Here is a 12,844-nt window from a genome sequence, read left to right as displayed (position 1 = left end):
ATAATGTTTCTAATTTTTATCTATTTCTTTCTGATAAATTTTACCTTTGTTTCTTTTTGATACTGACTGGCTGGGGAAAGAAGTTTAGGTGAAACAAAAGTATTACTTAACAAATTGAGCTTAAGTACCAGTGTGGAAAACTTGGGAAGATTTTCATTTTTACTAAAATCTTTACCTAATTCTAGCCCAATCAGACTGACTTATTTCCTAGCTTTGTAGGAAAATCTTTGTAACAAATCAAACTTAATACTTTTGGTGTTCTCTTGCCTCTTTAAATGTACCAGGTGCCAGTTATCTCTAAAATGAGATGAGCTGCTCTGTAAACTGTGTGGAAAGGAAATGACAATATATACAGCACAACCTAGGTCTTCAAGGAAAACACTATGTGACTGCAGTCCTTTTGAGGACACTGCATCACGGCACTGGTGCAACCTTTCCAATCTTCAGAAGAGAATTAAAAAATTAACAAGCGGGCCTGGAGAGATAGCACAGTGGCGTTTGCTTTGCAAGCAGCCGATCCAGGACCTAAGGTGGTTGGTTCAAATCCCGGTGTCCCATATGGTCCCCTGTGCCTGCCAGGAGCTATTTCTGAGCAGACAGACAGGAGTAACCCCTGAGCAACACCGGGTGTGGCCCAAAAACCAAAAAAAAAAAAAAAAAAAAAAAAAATTTAACAAGCACATATTGCCTGATCTGCACCAGACACTGAGTATGAGGAAGACATAAAAGATCTGACATAGGTTTTTGCAGTCCCCAAGGACATTAACAAATAGTTAATGTGCAGCAGAAAACTGCAAACACTATGAGTTTAGAAAATATTATATGTAGCTACAATAAAGCTGGAAGAAGGGGTGTGTGGTAAGAATTCTGTGATAACTTCACAAAAAACATGCAAAGATAAGATAGGCTTAGAAAGATTTCCGGAAAAGAAAAAATAAGGACAGAAACTGTGAACTTCCAGAACATGTTTCCACTTCTTTAGATCACAAGTATACATGAAAGAGTAAGAGCTGGAGTCAAAATAATTATACTCTAAGCATAATAATCACCAAATAAATTAAATATAATATACCACTAGTTTACTTATAAAAGCAAATTAAGGAGTTTATGTACAAGAAAAACTCACAAGATTACTTAGGATTATTAGAAAGTAACACAATACAATTCTGATACAGAAAGAAGACATCTTTTTCTGTTTCTTTTTTTTTTTTTTTTTTTTTGTTTTTGTTTTTTGGGCCACACCCGTTTGACGCTCAGGGATTACTCCTGGCTATGCGCTCAGAAATTGCCCCTGGCTTGGGGGGGACCATATGGGACACCGGGGGATCGAACCGCGGTCCGTCCTACGCTAGCACTTGCAAGGCAGATACTTTACCTTTAGCGCCACCTTCCCGGCCCCCTTTTTCTGTTTCTTAACGAAAAAATAATGTTATAGCTTCATCTTCTTGCTACAATTAGATTTCCTTTAGGCAATCAATAGAATGCTAAGGGGTGATTCCCTGGCATTTTGTTCTAAACACACACAAATGAGATGGCGTGACCAGCTGCAGTTCCTTTCCTGCATTTCAGAAGCTCTGAGTGTCCACACACTTGCAGCTCTGTATAACGTCACACAAAAGACTGGCAACAGGCCAGACACTGCTACCATGGTGCGTATTCCCCAAGGTTCCAGATCTGCCATTTAATTCCAATTTGCTCATAAAGCAACATGCACTTTAGCACATTGTTCAATATAAAGCAAGTTAAATTCCAATTCTAGTTAAGAAAGGTAACATACAAAACATTCTAATATATACTCTTTTTAAAGATCCCTATTAATGTAATTCCCAAATTTTCCTCAGTTTTCTACTTCCTCATAATCTCACCAACAAGAAAACCCATTGACTTGTTAGAACACACAATTTTATTGTATTTTCAAGCTTCCCCATTAAGCATTCCATGCACATTGCTAACTGAAAACCGAGAATGAATGTTTCAACATCTGGTACACATGACCTATGAAAATCTATGAAAAGGATTAGGAGATAGAGAGACCTTGAGAATGATCTTAAGTTTTTCCTGTTTAAAGAGATACTTAAGATCTTAAAGAAACACATGGCTGAATTACCATGTCATTCTAATTTATCAGATTCCTGAGGGAAAAAGGAAAAAAAAAAAACTAATGATAGATCACTTTAACAGCCTAGCTAATGCTTAATGTTCATACAAAGAAGTGTTTTATAAGAGCAAATAATAAAAGGCACCAGCAACATGTGAAAATCTTACAGATCTGGGTATTTTCCACACAAAGTATTGCTAAAATAGCGATATAAATAGCCAAACCTTAAGATGTATTATTCAATAGCCCTAGTTTAATAGTGATAAACCTATAGAAATTTTAGACTTGGAAAGCAAAGCCACTGACCTCTTTTCTTCCTTTGAATGGATACCTTTTTACAGTACATTAACAAAAGAAGATAAAGAAAGGGTTAATGCACAATTCATAAAGGAAGTATGAATCAAAAGTGGGGTATTTTAATTTAAAAAAATTTAAAAAGCCAGAACGATACAACAGTGGTAAGGCGTTTTGCCTTGCATGTGGCCAACACAGGACAAGCCCCAGCTCAATTGCTGGCATCACATATGGTACCCCAAGCCTGCCAGGAGCGATTTCTGAGCAGAGCCAGGAGTAACCCAACCACCACCAAGTGTGACCCAAACACCTCCCCCAATTTAAGATGGCTTTAAATCCCCAAACCTACCCAGTGTTACCTTCATGTAATACTCAAAAGTTGTATGGAGAGAAAACAAAAATACCTTTTAAAGGCAGCTTTTAAATGACTTAGTTGGTTTTAATTTTCCTTTAAGATCAAAAACCTTTAAAATTGAGAGTAAATTGATATAAACTAGCAATGTTTTCACCCTAATTTACTAATCAAGGTAAGAAAATAAGCTCACACTAAAATTAAAATGCAAGATACTGAGCATATTAAGCATATAAGGGTTTTTAAACACCATTAGTAATCTAAATAACCTAAATAAGCTAATAAAAATCTAAAAATATAATAATCTAATAAAATATTTTGTAACTTATATGAAAGATTTCATTGTAAAGAGAAAATAAAGGGGCCAGAGAGATAACATGTAGGTAAGGCGTTTGCCTTGCAGGCAGAAGGACGGTGGTTCGAACCCTGGCATCCCATATGAAGGACGGTGGTTCGAACCCTGGCATCCCATATGGTCCCCCGAGCCTGCTGGGGGCGATTTCTGAGCATAGCGCCAGAGTAGTCCCTGAGCGCTGCCGGGAGTGACCCAAAAACCAAAAAATAAAATAAAATAAAGAAAAAGTAGGGTCTCTGGTCTCCTTTTAAAGAATGTGATACTTAAAAAATATAGTTGAGGGGCCAGAGCAGTGGCATGGAGCGTAAGGTGTGTGCCTTGCCAGCGCTAGCTTAAGACAAACCGTGGTTCGATCCCCAGGCATCCTATATGGTCCCTTAAGCCAAGAGTAGCCCCTGAGCGTCACCAGATGTGACCCAAAATTAAAAAACAAAACAAAACAAAAAACTATATATATATATATATATATAGTTTTTTGTGTTTTTTTTGTGTGTATATATATATATATATATATATATTTTTTTTTTTTAAAGTCTACACATTTCTCTGTAGAGAAAAACGGGATGAAACAGAACCGGAGTGACAGTAGTACACAGGGTAAGCCTTACACAAGGGTAACCCAGAATTCAATCCCCAGTACCTTGAGCTCAGAGCCAGGACTAAGCCATTAACACTAACAATAGTGGCACCCCCCCCCAAAAAAAAAAAGGAAAAGAAAAGAAAAAAAGCAAGGTGGGCTGGGCGGTGGCGCTGAAGGTAAGGTGCCTGCCTTGCCTGCGCTAGCCTTGGACGGACCACGGTTCGATCCCCCGTGTCCCATATGGTCCCCCAAGCCAGGAGCAACTTCTGAGCACATAGCCAGGAGTAACCTCTGAGCGTTACTGGGTGTGGCCCAAAAAACCAAAAAAAAAAAAAAAAAAAAAAAAAGAAAAAGAAAAAGAAAAAAAGCAAGGTGAAACTGTATAAAGAAACTTTCAAAATAATTTTAAAATAAGATAATATTTTTAAGACTATATAACAAAGTACTAGATAGTACAAATACTTTTTTGTTTTGAAAATGGGTTTTGACCATATTGCTCTTCACTTAGAAACAAAACATTACCCGGAGAGATAGCACAGTGGCGTTTGCCTTGCAAGCAGCCGATCCAGGACCAAAGGTGGTTGGTTCAAATCCCGATGTCCCATATGGTCCCCTGTGCCTGCCAGGAGCTATTTCTGAACAGACAGCCAGGAGTAACCCCCTGAGCACCGCCGGGTGTGGCCCCAAAACAAAAAACAAAAACAAAACAAAACAAAACATTGGAACAAAGAACATCAGAACTGTTATTTAGTAGGAAAGATGCCACTTGAAGGGGCTGAGAGATAGGACAGGGAGGGAGCAATGAATAGGGGAGAAATGTTGAAACATTATGTATAAAACCATTAACAGCAACAGTACTAGAAAACACAGTGCAAAAACTAAACAAAGAAAAAGGTGACTCTAAGTAGAAGCAGACTAGATGCAAATGGTGGGGAGGGAGCACTGGTAGAAGAAAGTGGACATTATTGAAAAATCAGTGTTGAAATACTATATGCTTGAAATTCAATCATAAAAAACTTTGTAATTTCATGGTGATTAAAAAAAAGTTATTGGGGCCGGAGAGATAGCATGGAGGTAAGGCGTTTGCCTTTCATGCAGAAGGTCATCGGTTCGAATCCTGGCGTCCCATATGGTCCCCCGTGCCTGCCAGGAGCAATTTCTGAGCATGGAGCCAGGAGTAACCCCTGAGCACTGCCGGGTGTGACCCAAAAACCACAAAAAAAAAAAAAAGTTATTGGGGGCCGGCGAGGTGGCGCTAGAGGTAAGGTGTCTGTCTGCCTTGCAAGCGCTAGCCAAGGAAGGACCACGGTTCGATTCCCTGGCGTCCCATATGGTCCCCCCCAAGCCAGGGGCAATTTCTGAGTGCTTAGCCAGGAGTAACCCCTGAGCATCAAACGGGTTGGCCTGGGAAAAAAAAAAAAAAGTTATTGGATTTTCATTAAGAGAAAAATTCTTGGGGCCGGAGAGATAGCATGGAGGTAAGGCATTTGCCTTTCATGTAAAAGGTCATTGGTTCGAATCCCGGCATCCCATATAGATTAGAGCCTGGAGTAACCCCTGAGCATGGGGGGGGGAGAGGGGGGAGAGGGGGGGGAGGGAGAGAGAGAGAGAGAGAGAGAGAGAGAGAGAGAGAGAGAGAGAGAGAGAGAGAGAGAGAAATATTCTTATAAAAAATTGGTCCTCTGAATCTCAACTTAGCATCTACAGAAGACCACATTTAGAAGTTATAAGAACAAAAAGCAGGTGTTTATACCACACAAGGATACCACCAGGGCTCTAAAATCATGAAAGTTGGGTCTAGGAGATAGCTCAGAGCACATACACAGTGTGCCCCTGCATGCAGGAGGTTCATATTCTATTCTTAACACCACAAAATCCCCTGACCAAGTCTGGAGAGCAATCATCAAGCACTGTGTTGGATGCAGCCTCTAATAGTGCCAGATGTGTAGTGCTAGATGTGGACCCTAAACCAAAAAAAAAATTTTAAGATATTTAACTACCAATTGTGAAGGCACAGAAGAACAGCCCTAAAGATGCTGAGAATTAGGCCTCTGACAAAGTCATGTTCAATGTGTTTCAGAGCAATGCCTCCAACTCTTGTGGCCAACACCTTCTGCTGCATTAAGGACTCTTAAGAATAAGGCAAAAGGAACATTCATGTCTTATTGACATCAACTGAAACCAATTTTTACTGACTCCTAGAATTTGCAGAAAAGCCAACACGTGGGCCTTGAGTCTCTGATGGGATCAGACTGCCTGAGCTAGAGACTAGCTTCTAACCACAGTAAAGTGAGTTAAGTTGGTTTATCCTAGGCATCTGCCCCAACTTTCTCAGTGTGGCAGCGATAGTATTTTTTGTGAATAATTTTGAATTATAGCAACAATGAAAAATTACTGTCCAGCTTTTCCCCTCCTGTGTAAGTAATTTGGTATGAAGGCTCCTGACCTCTTTTTCCCTTTTTCTGAACCTCAGATGTCTGCTTGTTTTCACACATATTTGGAAACTACTGTTTACCCATTTTCTGGTTTCTTGGGCATCACCTGACCCATTTTGAATATGATGGCTGTGGTGGAAAGAAAGGAAAAGAGAGGGCTGAAGAGATAGCATGGAGGTAAGGCGTTTGCCTTTCATGCAGAAAGACAGTGGTTCGAATCCCGGCATCCCATATGGTCCCCTGAGCCTGCCAAGGAGCGATTTCTGAGCGGGGAGGGAAAGTGGGGGAGGGAGGGGAGGGGGAGGGAGAGAGAGGGAGAGGGAGGGAGAAAGAGGGAGAAAGAGGGAGAGAGAGAGAGAGAGGGAGAGGGAGGGAGGGAGAGGGAGGGAGAGGGAGGGAGAAAGAGGGAGGGAGAAAGAGGGAGAGAGAGAGAGAGAGAGAGAGAGAGAGAGAGAGAGAGAGAGAGAGGGAGGGAGGGAGGGAGGGAGGGAGGGAGGGAGGGAGGGAGAGAGGGGGAGAGAGAGAGAGAGAGAGAGAGAGAGAGAGAGAGAGAGAGAGAGAGAGAGAGAGAGAGAGAGAGAGAGAGAGAGAGAGGTGTTCAGAGACAACTCCCAGCACTGTGCTTAAGAGTCAGTTCTGCAGTGTCAAGAGTTCTGAATCAAATCCAAAACTTTCTCTAGTCATGCATAAACTGCCAGCTTTTTTGAGCCCCCCAACCCAGACCAGGGCTTTCTGGTCAACTCACGGGCTGTCAGGTTCCTGCCCTTATCTCCTGGCTCCATCACCTTTCCTTCATCTCCAGTGTAGAAAAGTAAAGAAAAAGAAACTCCCCACATATTTCTGCCTTTTCCATCCCACAGTTGTTAGCCCTGCACAGATAACCACACACACTTTTTTTTTTAATTTTTTACAAACAACAATGAGCTCTGCTAAAGTTCCGTTTCTGGAAAATTAACTATTAACATTGTTGCCACCATTCTATCAAGTATATCTGAATTTCCTCTATCTCTCAGCACTCCCAGTCCTAAAGATAGAAACCAGTGAGACAAAGAGATGAAGGTTCCTGGATCAAGTCCAAGGGAATGCTGAGTAGAAGAACTTCTCTTTCCCTTTGTACACCATCTGCCTTGTTCAGGATTAGTACATAAAAATTTTTTGCCTCAAATTATATAATAAATATTGAAAACTACTAAAGTCTAAAGTTGGAAAGAACAATGCCAAATTAAACCCAAATGAATTTTGAGATTCCAGAAGAATTATGTATTTCAGATGTCTCTAATACTTGTGAACCTTAAAAAAAAAAAAAAAAAAGAAATCATGTGGTAGCAACAGGCTAAGGAGATTTGAAGGGAAGGGTGAGAATGAGGAAGATGAAAAAACACATACACACCTAAGAAGGTATGTGAATTCTAGAAAATAGTAACTTACCAGTATGTACTGTAGCTACTGCAATCCATACACACTGTGTGCTGAGCTTTTTCTTGCTTTTCTGTTTTCTTATGATTGTTTAAGGGTATTTGTGCATCTTCATAATGTTTTTTTGCATGGCCATTCACATACCTTTTAAAAAATAAGATTAAAATTTATTTTAACCTATTGTTTTGGAACTTAAAGCAGATGATAAAACTAAATGTTAATCAAATCAGAATAAGAATTCCTCCTTTATAAAAGCATTCAATCCTGCAAAGACAGTCACTTATTTAGTAAGCCAAGTACATTTTTAATCCTTCTTTGCAAGTAACTATGATAGGCAGCTTTTATTTTTTTTATTTTTTTATTTTTTTGGTTTTTGGGCCACACCCGGTAACGCTCAGGGGTTACTCCTGGCTATGTGCTCAGAAGTTGCTCCTGGTTTGGGGGACCATATGGGACACCGGGGGATCGAACCGAGGTCCGTCCAAGGCTAGCACAGGCAAGGCAGGCACCTTACCTTTAGCGCCACCGCCCGGCCCCGGCAGCTTTTATTAAACACAAAACTATCATCAAGCAAAGAAAGGAATTACCTATACAAATTAATTCCAAAATACATTGCGAATATCATCTATCAGTTCTTTTGCTGAACCTTATACTATATTTTAGGTTTTGTGTTTTAAAGATTTTCCAGGTTAAAAAAATAATAATAATTTTCCCACGTGTCAGGGTGTAATAAAAGACAAGCTTTGTAAACTAAATTATGCATTCACTTCCAACAGGGGTAGAGGTTCTGCTTGGGTTGCTACTTAACATAAAACTCTATAGAAACTGGATCATCTTTTCATCAACAGGACCTTAGATGTTCTATTTGAATAGCTAAATAATCATTCTTAACACATATGGAAATGTCTGTGTTTAGAAATACTCCAGACAAAATGTAAATTATTTTAAGCTTATAAAAACTGTTAGTTCTTTACATGGACAAGATATTTAAACAACTAAACTGATAAATTTTTTGTGGATACATTCCAATTCATGTTTAACAAATCATCATAGTAGGAACAACAAAATGAAATAAAAATAATGTTCCAATTAAATGAAGCACACAGATTTATTAACTCCTTCACCTATATACTACATAATGTTGTAGTTGACTATTCAAATGAATACTCATATAATACAAAACCTTCCTAATTCCTAGAAAGCAAGCTTCTGCCAGAAGGCAGGTCTACATTGGAAACGTAAGAACCTGGGAAACAAAAGACCCAGGTTCGATGCCCGGCATCCTATATAGTCCTCGGAGCACTACTCAAGAGTGATTTCTGAGTGAAGAGCTATGAGTAACCCCTGTACACTGTGGATTGTGGTCCCAAAACAAAAACTGGACACATAAATCAAGTGGTAATTAAATAGTACCAAAATACATATACTCAGAAAGTGAAAGTGGTATTTTTAACATGAGCCTTCACAAATGTACCAGGAGCAACACTTTCCTTGGGGAAAGAAAGATCATAGTGCTAAGTAGGGAAGATCAACTTCAAACCAGCTTCACAGCCCAGGTAAGATGAAGGCACTACCCATGACTCAAAATCTGATTATGTTCCATCCCCACATTTTTCACTACAGTGAACATCAAAAACATTGGCAAGTAAAAGGACCATCTGTTCACAAAAGTAAATTAAAATACTTTAAAATAAAATAATTAGGGGCTGGAGAGATAGCATGGAGGTAAGGCATTTGCGTTTCATGCAGAAGGTCATCAGTTCAAATCCCAGCATCCCATATGATCCCCCGTGCCTGCCAGGAGCAATTTCTGAGCCTGGAGCCAGGAATAACCCCTGAGCACTGCCAGTTGTGACCCAAAAATCACAAAAAAAAATAAAATAAATAAAATAAAATAAAATAATTAGGAGCATAGTTCAAAAACTAAACTGGGTTCAAAAGTAGGTTTTGTTGTAAGCTGGCTATGGGTGGTTGGATAAGTTACTAATACCTCTGTACAACTTCATCAAAAATGGAGATAGTTGGGGCCAGAGCAATAGCGCAGTAGTAGGACATTTGCCTTGCACGTGGCTGACCCAAGGACAATCCTGGGCTCTATCCCCAGCATCCTACACAGTCCCCTGGGTCAGGAGCGATTTCTGAGCACATAGCAAGGAGTAACCCCTGAGCATCACCAGGTGTGGCCCAAAAATCAAAAAAAAAAAAAAAAAAGAGGAGATAGTTGTTGGGAAATTCAAAATTCAATAATCCACGGCTCAGAATGTAAGAATGATTTAGTAATTATCTTATTTATATTTTCCTTTACATAATTTATTCAGGATACAATGTAATTATTTATATGGTTATTGTTTATAAGATGATCATATTAGCATGTATTTTAACATAGAGTAAGTAATAATACTTAATTTTAAAAAATTAAACCCCAAGACATCATCTCATCTAGTTTCATTATCTAATCCACTCAGTTCCCTAAAGTCTGTGTATTTCTTCTATGCCACGAAAAACACCATTATATTTATAAGGAATGCATTCAAAATCAGGAAAAGTAATACTAAGTAACAATAAGAAAACTATAGCTCATTTAGTCACCATGCTTTAGTCTTCAAATGTACCATTTTAAATGGTTACTATGAATGTAATACAATGTAATACAAGTAATACAAGTAATAACATTACTGACATTAAGATTAGCAAGATTTAGACTAATATTTTAAAACAGGTATCAGAGAGGCCAGAGTGATAGTACAAAGGGTATAGGACTCTTGCCTTGGTCAGTCCCTGGCAAGCCCACTAGAAATGATCCCTGAGCACAAAGCCAGGAGTAAACCCTGCATAGCAATGGAGTGTGACCAAAATACAAAAAAAGAAAAGAAATGAACAGTTTTGTATGAACTAGCTAACATAGAAATTACTTTTTGACATTTAGTTTTAAACTTTAACTGGACAGTTTAATCTAAAAAAATGGAAAGTGTGAATATACATGTCATGGGTTTCTAAAAACAGCAGCAAAAATTTCCAAGTTTTTGTTGTTTTGGAGTTTTTTGGGGGAGGGATGGGTTGTTTGTTTGTTTCTGGGCCAACCCAACAGCGCTAAGATGTTACTCCTGGCTCTGTGCTCAGAAATCACTCCTGGCAGGCTCAGAAGACCTTATTGGATGCCTGGGATCAAACCCAGGTCAGCCGTGTGCAAGGCAAACGCCCTACCCTGTTATCGCTTTGGCCCCTAAAGTTATCTTACATAGAAGACCAGAAAGCAGCTCAGAAATTGCTCTCAGTGATCCCAAATTCAACCCCTGGCACTGAATGGTCTCCAAAGCACACTGGAAGCAATTCCCAAAATAGGAAGATCTGGGAAGAAACCCCTGAGCATGAGAGTTGGCCCAAAAACAAAACTCTTTCATGTAAATGACATGGTGTCATGAAGATCTATGGAATATATATAACTCATGCATGCTAATAAATGATAAATTTGTTTGAAAGAATATTTCATTTAAAACTTCCCTGTATGGGGTCGGAAAGATAGCATGGAGGTAAGGTGCTTGCCTTGCATGCAGAAGGACGGTGGTTCAAATCCCGACATCCCATATGGTCCCCGAGCCTGCCAGGAGCAATTTCTGAGCATAGAGCCAGGAGTAAATCCTGAGTGCTGGCAGGTGTGACCCACCCAAAAAAAACAAAAAAACTTCCCTGCAAGTAAGAAATTGAAATAACTTAAAAAAATCATTAATTCTGACAATTTACAACCATGATTACATGATAAAGAAGAAAATTGACTTATCAGTTAGCAAAATGAAGACTCAGATGCATGCTACTCTCATTATCTGTTTATTTGCCAGTAATCATATTTGTCTGAAACTGTCCAATTTCTAATTTTAAGATTCGTGCAATTGTTTTTTGTTTTGTTTAGTTTTGTTTTGTTTTTGGGCCACACCCGGTGGTGCTCAGGGGTTACTCCTGGCTGTCTGCTCAGAAATAGCTCCTGGCAGGCACCGGGGACCATATGGGACACCGGGATTCGAACTAACCACCTTTGGTCCTGGATTGGGTGCTTGCAAGGCAAACACCACTGTGCTATCTCTCCGGGCCCAAGATTCGTGCAATTGGAAACAAACTGTATATCAAGTCTAGAAGTACTTTCATTTATATTTCTAAAAACTACTGAGAGAATTTTGACTGCCTGCTATTCAGAACAGTATTCTCTCCAACTTTTAATAATTTGTGGTCTTTCCATTAGCTACGCCCTTCGAAATTTAGATTGTAGAGCACTATATATAACTGGAGAACAGAACTATATTAATTTTATTGCATTATTATTCTCACCTCTCAAAATCTAGGAGAGGAATCTGTCTCTTCAAATGCAGCATTTTAAGTGCTTCTACTTTTCTTCTTTATTTAAAAAATGTTATCTGTACAAAGTACTTTCAGGTTCCCCAAATCCTAGAGATTTCAAAACCACAACAGCCACAAATTAAGATACAAAATTTAACATTTTCCTCAGAAACTCTAAAGTGGAAAAAATAATCAATTTTAGGACTCAAAATATGAAAAATCAAAATAATTGAACAAAGGTGTTCTCTTCATGCGGACCTTAATAGCATTGGAGGAAATAGCCCAAATAAATACAATATAGATTTTTAGCATATATAACAATTTGGTCTGCCATATCTTTGGGGATTAACTTTTCTAAAGTAAATTCAAAGTAGATTTCTTAAGCTAAAAAAATCAAGAGTAATATCAAGGTACAAGAATGAAAAGGCTTATCTTATTTGAGTTTCTATTAGAAGTAAAAAATTACTAAATTTATTTAAAAATCCTTTAAAGGCCAAGAACTTGGGTTTGAAGGTACGTGATGGCTTAAGTCCCTGGAAAGAAAAAGATCTTAACGAGCAAGGAAATACTAGGTGCAGAGCAATTAATAATCAACTCCACAGTGAGATCATTTTCAAGGGAATTCTTTCCTCTGTAAATATTTTTTACTTTGTTTTCAGCTAAATGATGTGGCATCTTGAATGTGATTCAAGTCAGCAATGGTGAGGTTGGGATAGTAAACAGAAGAGCCTAAGAATGTTGTGCTGGAGCTGGGTGATGACATTATGGGGTTCAATGATATACTCTACTTTTCTGTATACGTAAAACCAATGTCAACACCATTATAAACCCATTACCTTAACTATAGTACATTTGTGTGTTTGTGTGTGTGTGTGTGTGTGTGTGTGTTGGTTTGAGGGTCACACCTAGTGGTGCTCAGGGGTTACTCCTGGCTCTGTGCTCAGAAATCACTCTTGACGAGCTCAGGGGATCATATGGGATGCCA

At 38.9% G+C, this 12,844-nt stretch overlaps 1 protein-coding gene across 2 annotated transcripts in view; it reads right to left on the bottom strand.

The window, feature by feature from the left end:
- The window catches only part of USP3 (ubiquitin specific peptidase 3), a 103,346-nt gene that overhangs the window by 60,566 nt on the left and 29,936 nt on the right, over positions 1-12,844 (bottom strand). Inside the window, exons 1-2 of one of the 2 annotated variants that reach the window (XM_049784150.1) lie at positions 11,851-11,956; positions 7,543-7,674 (exon numbers count right to left, since the gene is read on the bottom strand). In XM_049784150.1, the coding sequence (XP_049640107.1) occupies positions 7,543-7,674; positions 11,851-11,894 (176 nt within the window). In that variant the 5' untranslated portion in view covers positions 11,895-11,956. Of the gene's footprint in view, positions 1-7,542; positions 7,675-11,850; positions 11,957-12,844 lie in introns of those variants that run through there. The other variant, XM_049784149.1, reaches the window with a different exon arrangement.

The sequence above is a fragment of the Suncus etruscus genome, chromosome 1 (assembly GCF_024139225.1).
Source record: "Suncus etruscus isolate mSunEtr1 chromosome 1, mSunEtr1.pri.cur, whole genome shotgun sequence".
Taxonomy (NCBI): Eukaryota; Metazoa; Chordata; class Mammalia; order Eulipotyphla; family Soricidae; genus Suncus; species Suncus etruscus.
The sequence above is the reverse complement of the archived record's forward strand: the minus strand, read 5'-3'. Positions and strand labels throughout refer to the sequence as shown.